General features: G+C 43.7%; 3 protein-coding genes across 5 annotated transcripts; 2 read left to right on the forward strand and 1 right to left on the reverse strand.

The window, feature by feature from the left end:
• Positions 1 to 119: 119 nt before the first annotated feature.
• Positions 120 to 16,429, forward strand: LOC311624748 (uncharacterized protein). Of its 2 annotated transcripts, none has more exons than XM_084888359.1 (2): positions 120 to 970; positions 6,375 to 16,429. In XM_084888359.1, the coding sequence occupies exons 1-2, from the start codon at positions 922 to 924 to the stop codon at positions 8,321 to 8,323; spliced, it is 1,998 nt and encodes a 665-aa protein (XP_084744485.1). In that variant the 5' UTR covers positions 120 to 921; the 3' UTR covers positions 8,324 to 16,429. The 2 variants fall into 2 exon arrangements, with proteins under 2 accessions (XP_084744485.1, XP_084744486.1); XM_084888360.1 differs by lacking the exon at positions 120 to 970 and adding an exon at positions 1,850 to 6,042 and having other exon boundaries at positions 6,338 to 16,429.
• Positions 12,223 to 24,277, reverse strand: ZNF24 (zinc finger protein 24). Of its 2 annotated transcripts, none has more exons than XM_084888363.1 (4): positions 24,110 to 24,277; positions 21,753 to 22,258; positions 21,438 to 21,585; positions 12,223 to 17,946 (listed from the first exon to the last, which is right to left on the reverse strand). In XM_084888363.1, exons 1-4 carry the CDS (start codon positions 24,249 to 24,251, stop codon positions 17,408 to 17,410), a joined length of 1,335 nt encoding a protein of 444 aa, XP_084744489.1. In that variant the 5' UTR covers positions 24,252 to 24,277; the 3' UTR covers positions 12,223 to 17,407. The 2 variants fall into 2 exon arrangements, with proteins under 2 accessions (XP_084744489.1, XP_084744490.1); XM_084888364.1 differs by lacking the exon at positions 24,110 to 24,277 and adding an exon at positions 23,613 to 23,750.
• Positions 18,973 to 19,518, forward strand: LOC311624756 (ubiquitin-ribosomal protein eL40 fusion protein-like). The gene has a single exon (XM_084888379.1). The coding sequence runs from the start codon at positions 19,043 to 19,045 to the stop codon at positions 19,427 to 19,429; it is 387 nt and encodes a 128-aa protein (XP_084744505.1). The 5' UTR covers positions 18,973 to 19,042; the 3' UTR covers positions 19,430 to 19,518.
• Positions 24,278 to 25,980: the final 1,703 nt, after the last annotated feature.

Genomic DNA, 25,980 nt, shown 5'->3' on the forward strand with positions numbered 1-25,980 from the left:
CAGGGCTCTGTCCCCGCTGTCGGTCCCCCGCTACAGCGGGGCTTGGCCAGCTCCGGGCTGCGGGCAGCTCCGCGGATGCGCGGGTATTACGTCTCGGCCGCCCGGCGCGTGCGCAGTGCGCGCCCAGCCATAGAGCTGCGGGTCCGCCCGCTTCCTAGAGCGGCCCGAGGTGGTGCCGCGCGGGGCCGGGCGGCGGCCGCAGAGCTGCGAGGTGCTGGCGCTGTGGGCTCTCGAGAGGCGCAGGGTCGCACGGGATCCCGCCTTGGAAGCGGCCTGAGGCCGTGGGGCGTCGAGGTCGCCGGGGTCGCCCCTGGGCGCGGCTTCTAGGTCCGGCGAGCTGGGTCAGGCCGTCTTTGCTGGCCCTTGGGTTCCGTTGAATGAATGTCGGGCACCGGGAGTGGGTGGGGCAGAAGCTTGGGTGCCTCCGCGCGAGCCAGCCCCCCGCGCCTGGGAAGTGCAGCCTGAAGGCATGAAGGGGAGGAAGAAAAGACTCCGCCATGAAGGCTCGGCAGGTGGTGTCGCCGGGTCTCGGAAGGGGAGCGAACAGCAGTGTCCGGTCGTTGCAGCTCTACCTGACGTGGCTGGCATTGCCCCCAATGGGGTCTGAAGATCGCCAGGCTCGGGACGGAGAAGACATGTCCCCGGGGGGTACTGCCTGACGCCTGGGTGATGAGAGAGGAAGCTTAGTAAGTTTGCACAAGATGTTTTTTTTTTTTTCCCTCCTTTATTTCTTTACATCTGGAGGACGTTCTTTGGTAGCCTGGTGTCGGAAATTGTATCTCCCGACTCCGCAGTGATTCGCTCCCCAGCCCGGTGGTGCCCAGTTGCCCCGGGGTCTCAGCCCGACCTGGACAAGAAAAGCCCCCGAGGCCATGGTGATGCTCCGGGCGCTCCTGAGGGTCCGGTGTGCAGCGGCAGCCCATGGAGATACCGCTCAATTCTGAAGCTCAAGACCGCCCGCTTCTGCCAGGTGAGCAGCAGTGTGTTCTCCCTCTCTGGGTGGTTTTGGGGGTGGGGGTGTCACCATTGCTATATCAGTGTCATCGGTGTTATTGGCATTCTTCATTACCTGCACTTCACTGTTAGGCAGTGCCCTCCCTTCAGTGCTGCAAGCACAGTCACATGACTGTTGTGAATTCTGGCAATCGCATTCTCAGGGAATGCCTCCCTCTCCTTTAGTCCCCAAATCATCTATTTTCCCCATTATAATCACCTTATCACCAATCTGTTAGTATTTGATATTCCCCCTTTTAAATCTTTTCTTTCTGCCCTGACCAGTTTGGCTCAGTGGATAGAGCCTCGGCCTGCGGACTGAAAGGTCCCAGGTTCGATTCTGGTGAAGTGTCTGTACCTTAGTTGCAGGCTCCATCCCCAGTAGGGGGCGTGCAGGAGGCAGCTGATTGATGTTTCTCTCTTTCATCGATGTTTCTAACTCTCTATCCCTCTTCCTTCCTCTCTGAAAAAAATCAATAACATATATTTTAAAAATAAAATAATTTTTTTAAAAATATTTTTTTATTGATTTCAGAAAGGAAGGGTGAGAGAGAGAGAGAGCAATATCAATGATGGGAGAGAATCATTGATTGGCTGCCTCTTGCATGCCCTGCAATGCAGACATGTATCCTTGACCAGAATCAAACCAGGACCCTTCAATCCACAGGGTCTATCTACTGAGCCAAACCAGTTGCGCCCCAATTACTTTTTTTTTTTTTTATGATTCTGTTTCCTCATTAGTATATGTACATACTAATTCATGTCTTGGAGGTTATTTTGAGGATCATGTCTATCGCTCTAGAAAAAGTGACCTAAAAGATCAGGCATTTTTAAACCATGTTATTTTCTTTGGTTCTGTGGGTCATCAAGTTGGGCTGGGTTCAGCTGGGCAGTTGTTTTGTGTTTTTCAGGTCTTGCCTGTGATCACTCATGCAGTCATCTAGCTGCTCAGCTAGGGCAGGTCTAAGCCAGTATCAGTAATAATCAGTTGCATACGTCTGGCTGTTGGTGATTTCTATGGCTGGTAGCCCAGACTTTTTCACAGGGCAGCAAGTTTCCAAACTCAGGCAGAGGCCAAGCCCTGGGATGCAAAGCACTTTCTAACCTGTTTGTGTTACATTTGTTAATATGTCATTCACCAAGTAAGTCACATAACCAGTTCCAAAGTCATTGTGGGTGAGAACTACACAAGGATTAGATACTGGGGGAATAGGATTCAGTTGGGCCCAACTATAATAATAAAAGGGTAATATGCTAATTAGACCAGATATCCTTCCAGACAAAGCCACAGTGGTGGGGGTCAAGGCAGAGGTGGTTAGGGGTGATCAGGCAGGTAGGGGAGGGCAGTTAGGGGGCAATCAGGCTGGCAGGCAGAGGCAGTTAGGGACAATCAGGCCAGGAGACAAAAGTGGTTAGAGGCGATCTGGCAGCCAGGGGAGCAGTTAGGGGCATCAGGCCGGCAGGCAGAGGTGGTTAGGGACAATCAAGCAGGCAGGAAGGGGAGCAGTTAGGAGCCAGCAGTCCCAGATTGCAAGAGGTATGGATGTTCAAGGGGTCCCAGATTGGAGAGGGTGCAGGCTGGGCTGAGGACCGCCACACCCCATGGTCTCTAGTCCTATATAATAAAAGCCTAATATGCACATTGACCTAACAGTGGAATGACTGGTCACTATGATGTGTACTGACCAGTAGGGGGCAGATGCTCAGTGCAGGAGCTGCCTCCATCCCACAGGCCCCAGGCCAGCCTAGGTGGGTACCAGCGGCACCCCTTCCACCCGATTGTTCCGCTGGTCCCCTCCAAGGCAGGTGCCAGCAGGGACCCCTGATCGCCCTGCTGGTAGTCCCAAAGACCGGCTCTGATCGCCAGCCAGGCCTAGGGACCCTACCCATGCCTGAATTTTGTGCACCAGGTCTATAGTTATTACTATAACAAGCACCACAGGCTCTAGGTGAGATCCTATATAAACCCTGAGAACACACCTGACTGGTACTAAGTTCTTTATAAATAGTAGCCACTGTTATTTTGGTCCTCCCATTGCTGCTGTGTTTTTTCTAAGAAATTCAACTTCTGTTAACCCTTTCTTTTACTCTAGGTCTTCTGCCTCTTTTTAGTATTGGAGCATCTTTATTTTATTTATCCTATATTTAGAATTTGTCTTTAAGAATCTGTCCTTAGGCATCTAGTTCTCATCTTTCCTAAGAATCACTGAGCTTCCTCCTTGAAGTTTTACAAAAATTGATGTACATATTATATTGCATCTGTTTGTTTCTCTTAAAGTGCGAATAAAATAGCATTTTAATTATAGTTATATACAAAGGTGCATTTATAAAATGTACAAAGATACAAAACAGAAAGTTTAAATAACCTAGTCACTAACATTTATGTATCCTTCAAATAATTTAACTATTTAATAAATATTTGTTGATAAATGCTTATTAATAAGATCATATCTTGTTAATTATTATTGTCCAAATAATATTATTAATTAATGAGAGTTTACTCTGTACCAAGCACTGCTCTTAAGTGTGGGGGATATAGCAATGAACTGAACAGACAAGACTTTGCCCTCAAGGAGCTTACATTCTAGTGGGGAAAACAGGAAATAAACAAATATATAGTACAATATCAGGTAGTAATAGTGGTTATGGAAAAAATAAACCAGATGTATCAGTCAGTATTCTAGCAGAAGACAGTGGGCTCATTCAATTGGGGTAATTCAAAGTTTCATGAAAAAGATGGGCAGGGTTACATAAATCAACAAGGGATGGAGAACATCTTGGAGACAAACAATAATGAGCACTTACTACCTCTTGGCCTTAAGGTACAAGAGGAGGGGTTGATTACCAGATCCTGGAGTGGGGAGCTATAGAATAGAGCTGCCTAATAGGAGCTGTAGCCTTTGCTAAAACAAACACAATTACTTCCCATTCCTGGCCCAGGAAGAGGGAAGCCAGGATGTAGGGTAACCAACTCATCCCAGTTTGCTTAGGACTTGGCACTGAAAGTCCCATATCCTGAGCAGCAACTCTGTTGGGGGGAAATCAGGAAAATTGGTCACTCTACAATTCTCCTCCCACTTTTAGCTAAATTTAATTGCAAGCCAGAGAGCATAGAACCCCAAGTGATGCAGTGCATAACCTGTTATCAACCTACTGAAGCATAGAGCAGAATGAACAGATCTACAGGCATGGAAGGACAATATCCATCACAGCCTACCCTTTTTAACCTATGATATCCACCTTTGTCCTTTGTTTAGGTTGTTGTGTTCCCAACACAGCAGAAGAACAAAGTCTTAAGCTACTATTTCATTGCAGGCTGACATATAATGAAATCATACTTCCATCTGAAACCTAAAACTTCCCTACCCCCACTGCTATTCATATATATTTTTGCTGAATTTATATTTAAAAATTTCATTTTTGATACAGTTGCTCATTGTATACAGAAACACAATTGATGTTTGTTTAATAAACCAATTCTAATAGCTTTTTTGAGACACTTAAGGATTTTCTATATATGTGATTGTGTCATCTGTAAGTAAAGACAGTTTGACTTTATGTTTCAGTTATTTTTTATGTCTTATTGCATTGGCTGGGAATACTGAATGGAAGTTGTACAATGTGGAACAGAAATGTTAAAGGAGGGCATCCTTGCTTTGCTTCCTTGTTCATAAAAGAACAGCATTCATTATTTACCCATTAAGTGTAATGTTAGCTATTGGTTTTTCTTTGCTTTTTATTGGTAATTTACATATAACATCATTGATGTTTGCATTTCAGTGTACCATCTCCTTGTTTTTATTCATCCCATGTTTTGTTGCTTTTGTCTCCTTTTTAGCCTAATTTTGCATTATCAGGTTTTTGTTTTAAATTTTTCTATTAATTTCATTGTTTATACATTATTTCATTGTTATTTACTAGTTACTTCATAGCAACTTTTCTCAGATGTGATTCTGTGAGAGAATTTATCCCAAGCACTCTAAGCATCCATTGTAAGTAATGTATTAACGTCACTCCTATTATGGTATCTATGTATCATTTGGGGGAGAATTATGAATAGTCACTCACACCATTTTCTTACAGAACCCCAGTTGAAAAGGGTTGCCTTCAAAATTACAACATAAACATTTAATTTATTGTACTTTATCTTTTTTTAGTATGTTTTTATTGATTTTGTGTGTGTGTGGGGGGGGGGGGGGATAGAAACATGGATGAGAAAGAAAAATCATCAATTTCTTGCACACACCCCCATTGGGAATTGAGCCCCCAAACCAGCATATTCTCCTGATCAGGAATCAAACCATGACCTGATTCATAGGTCGTAACTCAACCAATGAGCCGCTGTGGCTGGCTGTGGTGTGTTTAACATTGGGCTGACAATCAAGAAATTTAATGCAGTTCTCATAGTGCCTACGATCACAGGATCTGGAATTGTTGAGCAAAGAATGGCCTCCTCAAAAATCAACTCGAGATTTCTGACCCTACCTCTCTGACCTTTTCCTAATTTACTCTCCTTAGTAAGGAAGTTTGGCAGTGACTAACCAAAGTTTGGCTAACTCAAAAATGGGCCAATTCATTGGTAATAATCAAGACAAAAGAAATGGAGGAGTATCTAAAGACATATTTTTTTTAATTTTGGATTCTGTCTTGACTATTCCTGGGCATGATGCTTCTTTCTTTACCGTAATGATTGCCTCTGACCAGTCTGGTATACCCTCTCAGTGACAATCTGCGCACTGCTGCCTCCTGCATCCATTCCCGATTATTTCACACTGTTTACCTTACAAATGTTCATAAGTTGTTTATGTAGCAGCTCTAATTTAGTCTAACTTACCTAGTAGTCACTGTGATTAGATTTTGGTAGTCTCAGATCTCCTGTGACAAACATATACAGATCAAATCTGGTAAGTCACTTCTCTTAACTGAATATTGTGGTCCATTACTTATTGAGTTTTCCTAGTTTCCCTCTCAGAGGATAATTTTGGATTTTATAGCACTTCCATATTGTGATGACATCTGTTTCACTTGAAACTTTCTTACTTGTATAGAGCAGCGTTTTTCAACCGCTGTTCCGCGGCACGAGATGTTGCCTGGTGTGCCGCAGGTGCAGACAAGAATTTTATAATTTTTCACTATTTTGTTTACTTAATATTTCATAATAAAGTAATTATAAAATACTTTCTTTGTGTTTATTTGATTCCTATTCAAGAGAATTACTTTATATATAGTCAATATAGGCACAGAGTTAAATTTTTTAACATTTTCTAATGGTGGTGTGCCTTGTGATTTTTTTCATGAAACAAGTGTGCCTTTGCCCAAAAAAGGTTGAAAAACACTGGTATAGAGAACACATTCCATTTGAATTTTGTTTATTGTTCTAGATGGTAAGACCAAGACCAAGATTGGAGAGCTGGCTTCAGAGGAAGAAATCACAGCAGAAAATGAGCCATTGGCTGAAGAGTCTGACAGTCCCAGAGACGATGCTCTCCAGGATTCTGAATGCAGAGAATTCTGTGAATTGGGGGATACATTAAATGAAAAGGGTAAGAACATCTTTAAAAGAAGACAGCCTAACTGTGATGAATGTGGACAAAACTTTGCTTGGAGTACAGGCCTCATTAGGCATCAAAGAAACCATTGGGAGAAACCCTATGAATGTTATAAGTGTGGGAAGGCCTTTCGTATGAGCTCAGCTCTGGTTCTGCATCAAAGAATTCATACTGGGGAGAAACCCTATCCTTGTCATTGGTGTATTAAAAGTTTCAGTAGGAGCTCAGACCTTATTAAACATCAAAGAGTCCACACTGGTGAAAAACCCTATAAATGTGATGAATGTGGGAAAGCCTTCAGTCAGAGCTCAGATCTTATTATACATCAGAGAATCCACACGGGAGAAAAACCCTATCAGTGCAGTCACTGTCATAAAAGTTTTAGCCAGCGCTCAGACCTGGTTAAACACTTGAGAATCCATACTGGAGAAAAGCCTTATACATGTAACCAGTGTAACAAACATTTTAGTCAGAGTTCTGATGTTATAAAACATCAAAGAATCCACACTGGTGAAAAACCATATAAATGTGATGTGTGTGGGAAAGCCTTCAGTCAGAGCTCTGATCTTATTCTACATCAGAGAATCCATACTGGGGAGAAACCATATCCATGCGATCAGTGTAACAAAAGTTTCAGTCAGAACTCAGACCTTATTAAACATCGAAGGATCCACACAGGAGAGAAACCCTATAAATGTAATGAATGTGGGAAGGCTTTTAATCAGAGTTCAGTCCTTATTCTGCACCAGAGAATCCACACTGGAGAGAAACCCTATCCGTGTACTCAGTGTAGCAAAACATTCAGCCGACTTTCAGATCTTATTAATCATCAGCGAATTCACACTGGAGAAAAGCCTTATCCATGTAACCAGTGCACTAAAATGTTTAGTCGAAGATCAGATCTTGTAAAGCACCATAGGATTCATACGGGTGAGAAACCCTATGAATGTGATGAGTGTGGGAAAACCTTTAGTCAAAGCTCCAACCTTATTCTACATCAGAGAATCCACACTGGAGAGAAACCTTATCCATGCAGTGATTGTTCTAAGAGCTTTAGTCGTCGTTCGGACCTTGTTAAACATAAAAGAATCCACACTGGAGAGAAACCATATGCATGCAATCAGTGCAATAAAAGTTTTAGTCAGAGTTCAGACCTCACTAAACATCAGAGAGTGCACTCTGGGGAGAAGCCCTATCATTGCAATACTTGTGAGAAAGCCTTCAGTCAGAGTTCTGACCTTATTCTTCATCGGAGAATTCACACTGGAGAAAAACCATACCCATGCACACAGTGCAACAAAAGTTTCACGCAGAACTCAGACCTTATCAAACACCAGAGAACCCACACCGGGGAAAAACCATACAAATGTAATGAGTGTGGGAAGGCCTTCAGTCAGTGCTCAGCTCTCATCCTACATCAGAGGATCCACACTGGGGAGAAACCGTATTGGTGTGATCAGTGTAGCAAAAGCTTTAGTCGGCGCTCTGATCTCATTAACCATCGAAGAATCCACAATGGTGAAAAGCCACATAGAGGTGATACCTTTGGGAAAGCCTTCAGCACATGCGCTGATGTTGAACATCAGAGTATCCACACTGGGGAGGAACCACATTGGTGTATTCAGTGCAAGAGAAGTTTTACCCAACTCTCTGAACTTATTGATCATGAGAAAGTCCATTCTGGCCAGGACAATCTAGATGTGATGAATGTGAGAAAACCTTTAGTGTATACACCAACTTTATTCAGTACCAGAGACACTATACTGGAAAAAAGCTTATGAATGCTATTGATGATTATGAAAAAGGTTTTAATGCTCAACTTTTGTAAGAAGAAGAAAAAACCACCCATAATGGAGAGAAAAGCATGATTCAATTGTTATAATGAAGGTTTAACTCAAGAGAAATTCTGAAGAGTCTTGTGTGTTGTGAGGAAATGTTCAATGTGAATAAAAATTTTACTAAATGTCAGCAACAATGGAAATTTGTATCTGCTATGATGTGAGAAATTCTCATTAAGTACAACCCACAAGAGGAGTGTTTTAAAGGCATTGAGAACCTTACCAGCTATTGTAAAAATCCGTGTTGTGGGTGTGCAATCAGAACTTAGAAATATATTAGTATTATAACCTCAAATCTTTAGTGAGCCCAAATTACCTATCACATATTAGATACATTATTTTAGAAAATGTAAGGAAAACTTAAAATTCCTTATTTAAATGGCACTCTGATATCACACTTACCTGCTGACAGCTGGAGAGTTCTACCTTATGTTAATGCTAGTGATCGTTCAATCCAGTGTATATCTTATATAATAAGAGGCTAATATGCAAATTGTCCTCTCGACCGGGAGTTCAACCAGCAGTCAGGCCGTCCAACCGCCCATGTCTCCTCCCCCTAGCCAGGCTGGCCAGACCCCACCCATGCACAAATTCATCCACGGGGCCTCTAATATATATATGTATGTATATATTGAGTGGCCAGATTATTATGCATTCAGATATCATAATAATCTGGCCACTCAGTATATTATGCCATTCTGATACTAAATTTATTACCTACACAACTGCAGTGCCCCATTTTCTACAAAAAAAAAAAAAAAAAAAAAGTTTTGTGGCCTACTTTGGGTTTTCCTGGTGAGTTTTAAAGTTCCTGTGATGTACACAGCAAATATGGATTTCTTTTGCTCTCAATAATGAAGCCTACAATCTTTAGTGGTTTGAAATAATTTCTTCAATACTACCATTTAATCACAGCTTAAATATGTGAAACAATAAAAAAAAATTCATATGTCAAAGTGTGATGATTTCTCTATTTTAATCTTGTCATCAATAAATTGAAGAAAATTAGCCAGGACCGGTTTGGCTCAATGGATAGAGAGTAGGCTTGGGGACTGAAGGGTCCCAGGTTCGATTCCGGTCAAGGGCATGTACCTTGGTTGCAGGCATACCCCCAGTGGGGGGTGTGCAAGAGGCAGCTGATCGATGACTCTCTCTCATCAGTGTTTCTAACTCTGTATCTCTCTCCCTTTCTCTCTGTACAAAATCAATAAAATATATTAAAAAATAAATAAATAAATAAATAAATTGAAGAAAATTAAAGTTAAAGTAATACCCCATGACTAATTTGTGTAGCACATTCTGTTTAAAAATACCTACCCACTGATTTAAGTGGCAACATACATCAGACATTTGTTGATTTTTGACATGCCTATTGATAATAGGCTGCATATATGCAAAGTTTTTTACTGAAAAATAGAATTTTTAAAAAAAATTCTAATTGTCTTTCTGGTATTAAACATTTTTTAAAATTATGCTACAATCATATACTTTGAATATCCCTCATAATTATCTAATATTTCAATCCAACAGGCATTGCCAAATTATTATGTGCATGGCATTTGTTAAGGCTTTATAGTCTACAAAAAGTTTGTACACAAAGGTTTGTATACTGTCCCAACAAAGCATGTATTATTTAAAGACTGGTGTATACAGAAAACATATAGCTCAATGTAATCATAAAGGTAAACAAAATACTTAGCCCTAGCCAGTTTGGCTCAGCAGATAGTGTGTTGGCCTGCGGACGAAAGGGTCCTGGGTTCAATTCTGGTTAAGGGCAGGTACCTTGGTTGCAGGCTCCTCCCTGGCCTGGGCCCTGGTGGGGCTTGTGCAGAAAGCAATCAATGCGTTTTTCTCACATCAACCTTTCTGTCATTCCCTCTCCCACTTTCCCTAAAAATCAATGGGAAAATATTCTCAGAATTAGGGTGTTATGGAAATGACTGGAACATGTACTTGAAATAGTAAGAATAAGATTGAAATAAAAGTAAAGTAAAAGAAAAGTAAAAGGAGTGTGAGTAAACCAACAGGCACTTAAACTTCCTGGGGTTTAGTGTCATCTAAAAAGTACTTGGTATGGTGGGAATAAATATATTTCTGCATTTTGCTCTCAAGACAATGGAAAGCCATTAGGATCTTTGAACCAGGGAATGGCATGCTCACTTCTCTGCTTTATGAAGTCTAAGATTAAAAGGAAGAGAGCAGAAAGGAAAACTATTTAAAAGTCTGGAAATAAAATGAGGCCCAGAAGTAGAGGAGCTTGAAGGTACTGACATGATAAGTTGAGAAATGAGTAGGGAGACAAGTGTACAATCAATTATTGTCTGTTCTTTGGAGAATTTAAAAAGTGAAAAACAGGGTAATCAATTTTATAGTGAAGTTTAGCCATCTCTCGTGAGAATGAAATGTAAAGAGCCAACTGTTAACTACACATCTCTCCTGTGTCCTACTGGTAAACTCAAATTCATGAATTTTTAAATACATCCAACGATATTTTCCTCAATTCCCTATCCTGATGAATTGCTCTACTAAACATTCTTGCTATCCAGATAAAATAAGGTAGCTATCCTACACTCCTCATCCTCTCCGTTTTCTAAATATACAGTAGTCCAGAAAAATTAGTACATACCAGCATGGAGACTGAGAAGCATCCGTGAGGTCAGAAAAAAACCAGTGTTGTTCTGTAAGCTGAAGGAAATTGTCTATTATGCAAAATATTGGTGATGGCTCAAGCAATGTCTAATAAATATTAGAATCAGCAGGACAAGATTAGCAAACTTGACTAGAACTCTTAACATAAATTTGTATGATGTAAAGTCACACTCTCATTCCAGATATTTTTACCTTTTTTCCCCTATCAGTCTGGCTAGCTTATCAGCTTAATCTTTAAAAAAAACAAACAAAAAAAAACTAGTTTTTTTATTTCTAAACCTTTTCTATTACTATATTACCTTCAAAAATATGTAAAGAACGTTTTTGAAACTTTAAAGAAACAACACACTGTGTTCTAGTCTCAGCAACTAATCATGTCGCTTCTTTCCCCATTCAAAGTTAAATCATAGTCCCACCACTGCCTAGCCAGGTCTGCCATGATCTGCCCCTGCCCATAGCCTTCACCCCCTTTTCTCTCTGGCTTCATCCACTACTTCCCCCCATGTTCCTTCTGCTGGAGACACACTGGCCTCCTTGCTATTTCTTGAACAAATCAGGCATTATTCCCACACTGAGTTCTTGGTACCGTGTTCACAGGCCTGCACTCTCTCTCCGGTGTCAGCTTGCTTTCTTATACTCTCTTTCATCAACTCCCACGTTCTCAGTGAAACCTTCCCTGGACAACCTACCTAAATGGCAGTGCCTTTCCTCCTCAGTTTCCATATCCCTTTCCCGATTTATTTTCTCTTTACTATTCACCAAGACGTAGAATGTTTTTGGTGCCTCTTCCTTTTACTGCCATACACAGCTTCCACACACAGGAGCAACAGATGTAAACCCCAGAAGTCTTGGGCTTGAGCAATTTCAAATCCACAGGCCTGAGATCTAAATGAGGGCCCCCAAGAACCATGGAAGGGGGATGGAGGTCATGGGGAGGGACTCCTGGGGTCACATACAGGAAACACTTGCGGGGAATGTCCAAGAACAACGGCTGCAGCATAGTCGGCAGCGTAATTTCTTCTCAGTCCCTGGAATGAAGGGTAGGAGAGAAATTCCTGAAGACATAACTCTATGAAAAGCTTTTCATCCACAGACGTTCCCAACATCAATGTTCAGTTATTATTGGTATGTAAAGTATATGTGTGTGGCGTGTGGTATAGAGAAACAAATGGCAGAGGTTGACAGAGGCCAAATCATGGAAGTCCATGCTAATTTTATTAACCTATATAGTGCATAAAGTGTAAGTCTAGAATTTAAAATTACAGAGGTTTCTACAAATCAATAAGAAAATACAAATAACCTATATTAATCAGGACAGAAACCCAATTCAATTATCTTAAACAAGAAAGGGACTTTATTGGCTCACAAAACGTTAAAGTCCGGAGGTAGGGCAGGCTTTAGGCACAGCTGGATCGAGGGCCTCCAGAAAAATGACATCAGAACTCAGTTCTCTGTCCTTTCTGCTAGCCTCTGAGCTTCTCCTCAAACTCTCCCCACATGGTACACACACAGTCCTTAGTTCCTGGGTCTCCATGAGCCGTGTTGCCAATAGTTTCCGCAGTTTGCCGAGGGCTCTCTGTGGCCTGGCCTGAGTTACATGCCTGTGCTTTCATCACTGCGGCCAAAGAGCTGCAGAACTCAGGGAGGCCAGACCTGGTTATGTATTCAGCTAAGCCATAGGGAATGGGTTCCCCGCAATAAATAAGGGCTCTGTTACAGAAGATGGGAAAAGAGATGCTGTACAAACAAAAACAACAAACATCCACATGTAGCCCAACTGGAAAGCAGATATAGAGGATGTGAACAAACAATCCACGGTGAAACTATAAATGGCCACTAAACATGACCTTACCATTCATCAGGGAAATGTAATTAGGTTTTGTTTTTTTTTCTCATCAGATAAAAGTACCAAGGGTAGGTAAGGCCTATGTAAAAATGAACACTTTCCTACAGGTGGTAAAATATAAAGTCAGGAAGGCCTTCAGGAAGGCTAAGGTGAACTATCAGGGAGCACACCTGCGGATGTAATAACCCACCGTACACAGCTCCATCCTAAAGGAATATTCACACACATGCACAAAGACATGAGAGAAAAGTTTTACTTTGGCAATATAAGAGCAGGAGGAAAAAATATCTTCAATTTTGGTATTTTCATAATATTGAATCCTATTCAATCATTAAAGAAATTTAAAGACCTCAGGAATGGGTTTTTTAGACCAAAAAAAAAAAGGCAAGCTGTAGAACAGTACATATATGATCCTGTTTATGTAAAAATAGCTTTATATGCTTATGTACATTCAAATGGAGATGTATGGAAAGGGGACTAGACAGATGTATACTAAACTCTGGGAAGTGGAATGTGATTGAGGTGCTGGAGAAAAGGCTCTTTGTTCTTATACCTGTATCATTTATGCTTTACACATTGAGCTAGTAGTCATTTATACTTCCATAATTTAAAAAAAAGAAAAATGGGCAAACACAATTCATAACAGGAAATGCAAATGGTCAATAAACGTAAGAAATGTTCTTCATTAACTATCAAAGGAAGGAAGTAAATTTTGCCTATCAGATTGGTGCGAGTGTAGGCAAGCCCATAGGCACTCTTACTATTGAGGGAGTTAGAAATTGGTAATCTTTTAGGTGGCATCTCTTAAAATGCTGAATGTGCACATTCTCTGACCAAAAAACCCCACATGTATTTATCTTACAGAAATACCCACACAAGCAGCAAAATATATGTACAAGTATCTTTAACCATACCTTTTGTATAATAATTTAAAAAAAAGAACAAAACTATCCAGGGGTTGGTTAAATAAATAACAGTATATTCATGCAATGCAACAGTATTTGTAGCCATGAAAAACAATGTCTATATCAAATTGGGGAGGGGAGACAAACTTCAAAGCAGTACATGTAAAATGGGGATGTGTACCTACCTCAGATGGTTGCTGTGAGGATTAAGAGTTAATCCACGGTAAAGCACTTCAAAACAGTGCCTTTATAGGAACCACAAGTGTCGACTATTAACACATTTTTGCTTAAACTTGTATATGCCTAAGTCTGGAAGAGTAACAGACCGAGTAAGACTATAAGAAAGCATGTCCTTTTTCACTTTATATTCTGTACTATAAAAAATTTTAATGAGCGAATTTAATATTTTTCATATTTGTTAACTATAAAAGATAAAAACCTCTGAACCATAAAAGATAAAATCTAAAATCAAGGTTTAACAGCCACTGCTCATGGCATTGTGAAAAAATTTATGTCTGTGGAGTTCACAGAACTAGATTTGTGTTAGCTCTACTTGGCCACAGGCAAGTCACACGATCTCTGAATCCTGCTTTTAAGTCTACAAATCTAAGTGCAACAGGGATAGTGTCTAATCTGATGCCTGGACATGCAGATTGTTTCAATACATATAATCCTCCCTTCAACCTACATAAACACGGCAGACATACTGCTAAATGGTAAAGTGCCAACTGGTGTGAATGTAGGGAGTTTAACCTCCAAGAAACCCAGAATTTACCAGTACTGAGCAAATGCTCAGTGGCTGCTGGGTAGGTACCAGCAGTCTGCATGCCATTAACAGTGACTGCTTGCCCTAACTGGTTTGGCTCAGTGGATAGTGTCAGTCGGCCTGCAGACTAAAAGGTCCCAGATTCCATTCCGGTCAAGGGCATTACCTTGGTTGCAGGCACATCCCCAGTAGGAGGTGTGCAGGAGGCAGCTGATCGATGTTTCTCTTCTCTCCTTTCCTCTCTATAAAAAAAATCAATAAAATATATATATTTAAAAAACAGTGACTGCTTGTTTGCTAACCAAAAGTTCCCAGTGCTTGACAACTGCCAGATCACCATTTCATCAGAGGCTGCGCAGCCTTAAGAATTGCTATGATTATCTGTGTGGGTATAGATGAAATCATAAATCACTGAATAATTATTTTAAATCAATTTCTATTGGGGATGTAACCTAATCAGAAACACAAGTACACCAACCACTTCCTTTTCCTGGGGACCATCACCCAGTCTTTTTGGATCCAGCCATTTTCCCCACAGAGCCTTGCCATAGCCTCGGAATCTTTTCTAAACAACCCATAGCTATGAGCTGGCAAGACCAACCCTTATTTGCCAACTCTAACACTACTCTGTCTAAGCCGTCACATTAAACCTAACATCTTTGGCCTTTAAGACAAATCTACCACTCTGAAGCTTCTTGGTATACAGAAAAGATATAAAATCTAAAAAAGTATGAAATTTCAGCCACTGAGAGCTTGGCTCCTTCTTACCTACTCTGACATAAAGAATCCTGTCATCCTAGCAGAATTCCAAATATGCCGCCTGAAAGCCTACTTGGGAAGAAATTAGTTATAAATCAATCAATCAATCAATCAACTCACGATCATTTCATCTTAGAGCAGAGGAGTCTATACCTTTATTGGACATTGACATGTTTCCTCTCAGCCACAGAAAGAAAAGACCCAAAGTCCCTATATTTTCTTGTATAACTTAAAATACATTATATCATTACTACATATTTATAGTTCAATAAACCTTAATCTATAAAGCACATTTCTTATAATTATCAGAAAACCTATAAACAAGCCCCATTCTGCGTTGCCTCTCCACCAGCTGGCCTTGCATTTATTACGATGCTTTTTAATAGGCTCATGCAAATTTCATCTTCCACTTCTTAAATTTGACCCAAGCACCAGTTGTAACCAAAATCTCTGGAACTATGAAATAGTTATTCAAATGGGTCATTTTCCACACAATGGTGCCCATTAGAAAAGAGCCTTTTCTCATAATTCTATATTTTAACTTCCAGAGTTTTCCACTCACCAGTAGAACCACAGTACTTGGGATTCTCAGCCAAAGAGTATATAATCCTACGACTACAATGTATTACTATCATACATTTAAAAAAATGTGTTAAGACTTAAAATTTTTAAAAAATAGTTCCATCAATTCTGTTAATAAACTAGTTGTTAATAACCTAGTCGTTTATTTTTTTAAATAGAACAATCCATTCAACTTAACATGTAAGTACAACCTCAATGCTAATAGAGATTGATTAGTTTTATAAAACCTCCAAACTGTGATAGAATTTTAGACTCACCTCTGAGGAATGCTGGCGAGACGGTTAACAATCTGAGCTGTCTTCCTTTCCCCCAAATACAACACCCTGGTAAGAGAACCGTGGCTCCCCCAGGACTGCTCAGAAGGGGGCCAGAGGCTAACTCACAAGAAACTGCTTTGTAGTCCCCCGATAATATACAGTGGAAGAATGGCCTACCTACTCACGGTAGGGTTACAGTACCTAGCACAGTGCCTTGTCGGTAGAAAATGTTGAATGAATGTATGTGTGGCTGCTTTGTTAGCCTGGTTTCCAACCCTTTTTTTTTTTTTTTTTACCAAAAAATAAAATAAAATAACCTGATACTTGTTACCCACCTGGTCAGCAATTTTTTTTCTATCCTTAACAAAAACGAAGGTAAAATAATAATGAATTAGATCTTCAAATCTTGTTTTCTAAAAGCCAAGATGGACTATTACCTTCATATTTGCCCAACTGTCATTCACTGCAAATTCTCTAGTGTCTTCTCTACGTTTGAAGTTTATGATTACTATTTAGACTGTCCACTTTCTAATGATACATAGAACATTATTTTCATTAGTGGGATGCCTCCAAATTACAGAAAGGATGCATTTTTATTTTCCTACAGGCAAATAATTACATCTAGATAAATTCTTGATACACTTCAATCCTTGGATCAAAATATTTTTATATCTTTCCCAACCTAGGTGTCCCATTCACTTTTTGATGTTTTATCACCATCACTTCTAATTTTACTTTGAAGCTTTTAGTCATTTTTATCTTCTATTTTCTGAAACGCATATCCAAATTGGGTAAAAACAAAACAAACAAACAAAAAAAAAAAACAGGAGAGTAAATTCTGAAAAGATGGTTTTGATTTTCAGACTTCATAATCCCTATGTTGCCTTTTAATGTAGATAGGAAAGGAGTGTATCCTTGCAAAGAATGATTCAATGATCAACACAAACTAATGTGTCTGTCTACAAAGGAAAACTGTTAGAGACAAAGAACAGATCATTATTTGGAAAAAATAGTAAGAATATAAACATCACATGAAAAATTTAGGCATTCATATGTGAATTACGTTCAAAATTTCTAGGCAGGTATGACACCATTTCTTTCCAAACAAAATAATGTTGAGTGACAATGTTCTACTTTTCCCAGTGGATTTTCTAACATTCTATAGGGAAACCAAACTGTATCATTATGTATCATTCCATGTTTTTAATTTTGTCTTCATTTCTGAAGAAATAGACCTGAGTGCTGACTTTTACTTCTAATTTCTTAAACCTTCACAACATTCAGCAGTTTCTCTGCATTGTGTCTCCGCTGATGCCTGAAAAGGTTTGAGCTTTGACTATAGGATTTCCCACACTGCACACATTCGTAAGGTTTCTCCCCAGTGTGGATTCTCTGATGATTAATAAGCCCAGAATTCTGGCTAAAGGCTTTCCCGCATTCGAGACATTTGTACGGTTTTTCCCCAGTGTGCACTCGCTGGTGTTGTACAAGGATGGAACTTCGGCTGAACGCCTTCCCACATTCAACACATCCGTAGGGTTTCTCTCCACTGTGGATTCTTTGATGCAGAATCAGAGCTGAACCCTGACTGAAGTGTTTTCCACATTCATCGCATATATGTTGTTTCTTTCTTGAAGGATTTCTCTTTCTTTCAAACCTGCCCTTAGGGAAGCAGGCTTCTCCGTATTTAAAAATGGGAGGGACCCCCACACCGAGAGTGCCAGGGACTTCCTGAGATTCCACTGCTGAAGGAATCTCCTGCTTTGGAGCCAACGCTCCATTTTCAGTCCTAGCATCATCATCTGAAATAAACAGAAAATGTTAAGTATCGCTCATTTCCTGTTCTGGGAGAAAGAAACTTGAAGAAAAAGTAAATAAATAGCTTGCATTCAACTATAAACTGTATTGTGCAAACCGATGCTCACGTTGCCACTCTCAAAAGAGAAAAATATGAAATGGCTGATTATGAGGCTAATGAGGTAAATAACTCAATGAGGGATTAAACAGTTAAATCTGAACAGAAGTAACAAGCTAGTGGGTTATAAATGGTGATGAGGGAAAAAAGAACAGAAAGATGATAGATTTTAAGACATTCAGGAGAGATGACAATTAGGTCTGGATGGAACTTTGTAAGAACGTAAAATAAGGTTGGTCATTAGAAAAGCATAATAATATCCTTTTGCTTTAAAAAGGGAGACATTGCATCAAACTACAATGGCATAAACAAGAAGCAATCAGTTAGAAAGTAACTATTTCTGAAATGAGAAGACAGGACAGGTCACAGGCAAGATTAGGACCCAGCCGCACTCAGAAAGGGCTGAGGGTGAGCTGGGAGCATCCTGATAGTTCCGGTTGACACGTACAAACACACTACGCCCTCACAAATGCACGTTTTCCTGTGGAGAACACCGCCATATTGGGTGTTTCTCAGGATCCAGATGAACTCTTATTTCTTAGCCTCAGATAGATGTGTCTAGTGAATTATCAGAGTGCGGTACCATCACATCTGTAGGCAGTTATATGAGCAAGTTCCATTTAAAACTTTTCTGATTCACACACACACACACACACACACACACACATCAATAAATAAATGTTTTTAATTATTTAAAAATATATAAAATTGCCCTGGCCAGTGTGGCTCAGTGGATAGAGTGTCAGCCTGTAGACCAAAGGGTACCAGGTTCGATTCCAATCAAGAGCACATGCATGATCTCCAGTGTAGGGTGTGCAGGAGGCAGCCAATCCATGATTCTCTTTCATCATGGATGTTTCTGTCTCTCTCTCCCTCTCCCTTCTTCTTTGAAATCAATAAAAAAAATATTTAAAAAAATAAAAATATATAGCTCTCTTTCTCGTCAACGAGGCGGCGGAGCAGCCTCCCCAGCAGACGCAGAAATGCAGATCTTTGTGAAGACCCTGACTGGCAAGACCATCACCCTTGAGGTTGAGCCCAGTGACACCATTGAGAATGTCAAAGCTAAAATCCAAGACAAGGAGGGCATCCCACCTGACCAGCAGCGTCTGATTTTTGCGGGCAAACAACTACAGGATGGGTGCACTCTCTCAGACTACAACATTCAGAAAGAGTCCACCCTGCACTTGGTGCTTCGTCTGAGGGGTGGCATCATCGAACCCTCCCTCCGCCAGCTCGCGCAAAAGTACAACTGCGACAAGATGATCTGCCGCAAGTGCTACGCCCGCCTGCACCCCCGTGCTGTCAATTGCAGCAAGAAGAAGTGTGGCCACACCAACAACCTGCGCCCCAAGAAGAAGGTTAAATAAGGCCCCTCCCCAACTCCTTGGGTCCACAGGGCAGCCTTCTATCTGAACCCTGTGATGCTAGGGCCTCAATAAAGTTTCTCTTTTGTTGACTGGAAAAAAAAAAAGAAAAAAGAAAAAAAAAAAAAAAATATATATATATATATATATATATATATATATATATATATATATATATATAAAATTTATAAGTTAAAAAAAAAAGACTTTCCTAAATCTTGAAAAGTCAAGACCATTACCACAGGGTGAGCAGCAGCACTCAGAAAGGTGGCAGTGAGCAGGTCTGTAATAAATGGTGAAGGAAGGGATAAAGGCAGGAGGAAAGGCTGACCAGGAGAGACTGAGAGGGTACCGGGGACCTGTTAGGCCTGGACTCTTGGAGAACAGGGGAGTGTATCGGTTAAGTGGAGACAAAGGGCACAGTAAGAAGAAAGTTCTCAAGTGTGGTAGAGACTGGATTGCTGAAATGAGGAATTAAAGAGGTGAAAAGTATTCTGAAACTCAGGCAGGGGAGAAGTTTTCTTTTTTTAAAATATATTTTTATTGATTTTCCACAGAAAGGGAGATAGAGTTAGAAACATTGATTAGAGAGAAACACAAATCAGCTGCCTCCTGCACACCTCCTACTGGGGATGTGCCCACAACCAAGGTACATGCCCTTGACCAGAATCGAACCTGGGACCTTTCAGTCCGCAGGCTGATGTTCTATCCACTGAGCCAAATGGTTTTGGCAGGGGAGAAGTTTTCTACCCAAGAAAATGCCACCTCCAAACAATGAGAATGCTTTGCAAACTGTACTGCCCAGAACCAGGTCCAGATTCCCAGCACACGTCAGCCCCACACCCCAAGTCCTGATTCATTAGCACTGAATCAGAAAAACACGCCCGGGAATTTTAGGGATAAACTGGGTTGTATAAAAGTATACAAATAAGGATGTGGCATTAATTATTAAAAATATTGGGAAGGACTAATCTAATTTTTCTGTTTTTAAAAGCTTATTATAGCCCTAGCCAGTTTAGCTTAGCAGATAGAGTGTCGGCCTGTGGACTGAAGGGTCCCAGGTTCAATTCCGGTCTAGGGCACATGTCCCCGTTTCGGGCTCCATCCCCAGTTGGGGGCGTGTAGGAGGCAGCCAATCAATGATTCTCTTTCATCATTGATGTTTCAATCTTTTTCTACCCCTTCCTCTCTGAAATCAATAAATTAAATTAAAAAAAAGCTTATTATAGCTAGAAAACCCGTTTTTAAATGAATACTTACAAAAGGTGAAGAGCTTTATATAAATATCATTTTACCAAAGAACCTTAGAAAAAAATGACTCTGGATAGGATGTTGAAGAAAAAATAGGTGAAAATTTAGAAAGACTCCAGGAATAAACAACAAATAAGCAGACGTGAAGAGGCCTCAGGTAAGTTTACTGTTCCAGTGAGATGAGGCAGGAGGCTGAAAGGACACGGGACAGATGACCAATATGCACCACTGCGTGCAAACTGCACAGGGACCTGGTCTAGAGGTGGGCGCTGGCTCACAGGGAGGCAGACGCCGGCCAGCCTGAAACGGGCAGGTCGTCAGGAGGCAGGGAAAGAGAAGAAAAGGCTGATGGCAGTCTAGGAACAAAAGCCCTGAGGTCAGCAAACTCACTGTGATGAGAAAAGAACCAAGCTCCTGGCCAAAACCGGTTTAGCTCAGTGGTAGAGCGTCGGCCTGCGAACTGAAAGGTCCCTGGTTAGATTCCGATCAGGGGCATGTACATTGGTTGCGGGCACATCCCCGGTAGGGGGTGTGCAAGAGGCAGCTGGTCGATGTTTCTCTCTCATCGATGTTTCTAACTCTCTATCTCTCTCCCATCCTCTCTCTAAAAAATCAATAAAAAATAAAAAAATAAAAAAAGAACCAAGCTCCTAAAGTGTGTCCAGTCTAACACACACACACACACACACACAATACGCAACGGGCTCTAGACATTAGACCTCGCTGTCTCCCCTCCCCCACGGGGAAGCCTGGTCCTCACCACAGTGTCTTAGGGAGTGGAGCTCCCAGGACGCCCACTTGAGCTGGTTTTCCACAGCATCGAGCTCAGAACTTGGTAATCCCTGAGCTTCTTCTTGAGATACAATCTCCTCTACCAGCACCTCCCGTTTCCGCCGGCGGAGAGAAACCTGCGAATGAGATGTGGTTCAGTTGACAGGGAATTTAACGAGAATCAGAACCACCGGGACGTGAGAGACACCGGACGGCACATGTGCGCAGTGGAGTGGAGGTAGCTCAGCAGTGTGCCTGCCGGGGCCAGTGCTCTGGCCCAGGAGAGCGGCACAAGCAGGCTCACCGGCTGCCCGGGATCATCCAGCTCACTCTCTAAATCCTCCAGCACCGTCACGGCCTCCTCTCCGTTCTCCGGGTGATGCTCTCGCACCCACGTCTGCAGCTCCTTGGGTAGGATGGCAACGAACTGCTCCAGCACGACCAGCTCCAGGATCTGTTCTTTCGTGTGTGTCTCGGGCCTGAGCCACAGACGGCAGAGTTCTCGAAGCCGGCTCACAGCTTCCCGCGGCCCCGGTGAATCCTGGTACCCAAACTTCCGGAACCGCTGCCGGAACACCTCTGGGTCCGGGAGATGGTTCCAGGGGATGCTTGATCCCTCTTCACCATCGGGATCCTCCTCCAACTTCACTCTCAGAATTTTTTCCTCCTCATCTGCAGTTGGGATGATGAGTATCGAATCTTCTTCCACTGACGGTGCAGACATCCTGATTTTAAGACTCCAAGCAAAGACTATCAAGACGGGCAGAGCACGGGCCTCAGAGAAATACCTCGTGTTCTTCACAGGCAATCCTAAGACACAAAGAATTAAAAACGTAAGTGACCAGATATCCTAAGAATTTGGATACATGTGGATAAAGGAAGTAAAAACATTTCTTTTTACTGAATTGAAAATTCCCATCAATAAACCACACCAGAAGTTGGCAAACTACGGCTCAGAATCAAAGCTGGCCTGCTGCCCATTTTTTGTACACTTGTATTAAGAATAGCTTTCAATTATTTTTTTTTAAATCCTCACCTGAGGATACTTCTTCCATTGATTTCTAGAGAGAGTGAAAAAGTAGGAGGAAGGGAAGAGAGAGAAAGAGAAACACTGACATTGACCTAAGAGAGACACATCGATTCTGCACGTGCCCCAAAAGGGTCAAACCCTCAACCTTTGAGTTTGCAGGCCAATGCTCCAACCACTGAGCAAGCCTACCAGGGCAGTTTTCACATGGTTGAAAAGACTCAAAAGAATAATTTGTGATGCTCTGGCCGGTTTGGCTCAGTGGATAGAGCGTTGGCCTGCAGACTGAAAGGTCCCAGGTTCAATTCCGGTCAAGGGCATGTACCTTGGTTGTGGGCACATCCCCAGTGGGGGGGTGCAAGAGGCAGCTGATGGATGTTTCTCTCTCATCTATGTTTCTAGCTTTCTATCCCTCTCTCTACCTTTCTGAGAAGAAAAAACAAAAACAAAAACAAAAAACCTCAATAAAATATATATGTATTTTTTTAAAAGAATTGTTCACTTGCTCAGGAACAGATAACGAAATATTGAAAAAAAAATTAGCCTCCAGTGCTTTATGATGCAAATATTATGCAGTCGCCCACCACACCGTGACCATTTAAACTTATGATAGGCGTTCATCACAGATTCCATGAAAGCGCCCCACCCTCTACCCCCCAAGCCCTGGCAGGCGCCCAGGACCGGGTCCTCACACTGGGTGACTGCTTTCCCAGCTTCGATTGCAGAGAAAGTGGGTGCTATTTCTGGCCATTTCCCCGGTATCTGGGTATCTGCACCGTCACGGCCCTGCCCTGGTTCTCTCACACGTATTAGAAACGGGGCGTGCAGTGCAGCTCCTCCACGCATCCATTCGGGGCCCGGGATGTGAAAACCGGTCCTTTCGAAAACTTACTGCAACCCCATCAAGACGAAGACCAGGGTCAGGAAAGCCCTTATCAGATCCGTATCTCACGCAAGTTTAACTCACTCCTCCGGAGTGGGGCGGTCCTACCAATAGGGTTTATAGCCAGCACCTCGTCCCTTCCCACTCCTGCCAAATCAGAAGTGGCAGCATCCAGTCTTCTCACAGGAGGTGCGGGGAGGGCAGCCCGCGGCCCCGGGAGTATGTGGGGGGTGGGGGGACGGTGATCGCCCTACCTGACGCCCGCACCGTGCCGCCGGGAGCCCGGCCCCACCCCGCCCTCCGCCGGCCCCTCCGCACCCGCGGCTGCGGATTTCACACGCCCCAAGGCCACCCAGGCGCGTCCACAGCCCGGCCAACGCACTTCCGCCCGCAGCCGGCGGAACTACAAGTCCCAGCAGCACTCGCGCAAGGACCGCCCTTCCCCGCCCCCGCCCGAGCCCAGTCCCAGAACTCCCCGCGAGACGCTGGGCCTCGAAATAGAACAAAACCGGCTGGTGGGGGAGGGGAAAGGCCGGGGTCGCGGAGGACGCGGGGAAGGACCGGCGGAGGGCACAGAGCCCCTCCCGGCCTTCGGGCCACCCCCCGCGCCGCAGCTGCGGGGCGCGGAGACAGCGGCCTGCGCCCCCCGGGACCCGAGGAAGGTCCCGCCGCGGTTCGTCGCCGGCTCCTGCCGCGCCCCGCGGCCCCGCGCCCGGCTCCCCGCAGGCCCTCCCGCACTCCCGGCGCAAACCTCGGGCTCGGGAAGCGCAGCAGCTCCGCGGTCCGCGGCCGACGCAGAGACGCCGATCCCAGCCGTTTCCCAGAAGCCCCCGGCGCGGACGGCTTCCTGTCTGCGGCCCGGGAGGCGGGAGCGCGAAGCCCCGCGTTGCCATGGGGACGCGCCCCGGGCGGGGGAGGGGCGCCCGGCGACAATGACCGCTTTGAGGCCGCGCCTGGCCCGGTGCCTCGCTCCCCGGGCAGCCCCCGCCCCGCGTTCCGCCTCCAGACAAGTTAGAGGAGGAGGGGTCCTGCCCCCGGGATGGCCTTTGCGGGGCCACCCGCCTCTGCTCGGGCTCAGCCTCCTGGCGCCGCCGACAGGTGTCAGCGCCGGCGCGGGCGATGCTGGCCGTCGGAGCGGCCCCGCGCCCGGCCTCCCCGCGGTGGCGTCCATCCCCGCCGCTGCCCGGTGCCGTCGGGACGTGCATCGGCCCCATTTCCCAGCTGATCCCGCACAGCAACGAACCGCAACCAGCGAGGGGGAGGCGGGCTTGGAAGCCAAGCGATGCTACGGAGCTTGATTTTGACCAGTTTGACTATTACGGTAGCGAGGTGAGAGAGCTCAGATCCTGCCCCCACCGCTTTGGCTCAGTGGATAGAGCGCCGGCCTGCCGACTGAAGGGTCCCAGGTTCGATTCCCATCAAGGGCATGTGCCTCGGTTGCAGGCAGATGGATGTTTCTCTCTATCCCTCTCCCTTCCCCTCTAAAAAATAAAAAAGCAAAATATGTTTTTAAAAAGAAAAGAAAGCTCAGAACTTTGGGAATGCTCCCACATTGAATTTGTGGTCATCGGACTTCAGGCTGGCCATTTGTACCCCTAAACAGCGGCTGAGGTGACCGTTGAACAACATAGATCATTCTGCTTTATTTCCTACTGAGTATGACAAAAGCCTTTTGACATTGTCCTGCACGGCCCTCTGTGTCTGCCCCCTACCTTCCCTGTCTGACCGCCCCTTAAGCTCACCTTGGCCCAGGATCCTGGGCCTCACTGGCCATCTTTCCCCCCATGGAAGCTTTCCCACCCTCCTGGCCCCGTTGGACGGGATCTCATCTACCCGAGTCCCTGCGTTTTGTTTTGTTTGTTTTGTTTTGTTTTGTTTGTTTTGTTTTGTATGCCCGGGAGGGCAGGAACTTGTCTGTCTTGTCCACCACAGGATCCCCACCCGGTCATAGGCTGCTGCCTGCCGGGTTTACATTGAACTTACGTAATGCTCGAGAGAATTATGCTGGCCACGTCGCTACCCTGGCTAGGTCACATGTCAGGCACCGGAAGCTACTCTCCAGAGCCCTGTTGTTTACCGTCTGAGTTAGACGTGCAGGTCAGCCACGGAGAAGCGCTGCAGGGTCCGCGGGCTGTGCCCTGGTGACGGCTACTAGTCATGGCCAGTGACTGCACGTCCGCATTCAGGCAAGGGAGGGCCCTCTGCAGCGTGCCCTCCGCCTGGGCTGGGTTTGTGAGTGAGAGAGCGCGTTATGGAGCAAGGGAGGGTATAGCACTCCTTTATCCGTGGCCCAGGATTCATCTCCCCAGCAACCCTGCCAACTCGGATCTCCTCTTTCTCCCTCTATTGAGGCAGCTTCAGAAATCCAGCCTGTCCGTCTCCTCCTTGGCTCCTGCCACCAAGCTGTTTGGCTGCTGGTGCCACCTCTCCTTCGGTGGCCCTAAAGTCAGGTGACCAGACGTCCCGCTTTTGGCAGGACGGTCCCGATTTTTAACAATTGGTCCCGTGTCCAAAAATCTTTTTAACAATTTGTCCCGTGTCTAAAGATTCTTTCCAAAAATCAGGACTTTTTATGCCGGACCGGTTTGGCTCAGTGGATAGAGCATCGGCCTGCGGACTGAA

This window comes from Pipistrellus hanaki (assembly GCF_964339955.1).
Source record: "Pipistrellus hanaki genome assembly, chromosome: 6".
NCBI classification, from domain to species: Eukaryota; Metazoa; Chordata; class Mammalia; order Chiroptera; family Vespertilionidae; genus Pipistrellus; species Pipistrellus hanaki.

What these genes read in the sequence shown, in the direction of transcription:
- LOC311624748 (XM_084888359.1), top strand. Translation starts at nt 922, where the DNA reads ATGGAGATACCGCTCAATTCTGAAGCTCAAGACCGCCCGCTTCTGCCA. An exon ending in AGACCGCCCGCTTCTGCCAG is followed by an intron (nt 971 to 6,374) that starts GTGAGCAGCAGT and finishes TTATTGTTCTAG; the next exon opens with ATGGTAAGACCAAGACCAAG.
- LOC311624756 (XM_084888379.1), top strand. Translation starts at nt 19,043, where the DNA reads ATGCAGATCTTTGTGAAGACCCTGACTGGCAAGACCATCACCCTTGAG.
- ZNF24 (XM_084888363.1), bottom strand. Translation starts at nt 24,251, where the DNA reads ATGGCAACGCGGGGCTTCGCGCTCCCGCCTCCCGGGCCGCAGACAGGA. An exon ending in CTGCGCTTCCCGAGCCCGAG is followed by an intron (nt 22,259 to 24,109) that starts GTTTGCGCCGGG and finishes TTTGTGTCTTAG; the next exon opens with GATTGCCTGTGAAGAACACG. An exon ending in TGGATGATCCCGGGCAGCCG is followed by an intron (nt 21,586 to 21,752) that starts GTGAGCCTGCTT and finishes TCTCATTCGCAG; the next exon opens with GTTTCTCTCCGCCGGCGGAA.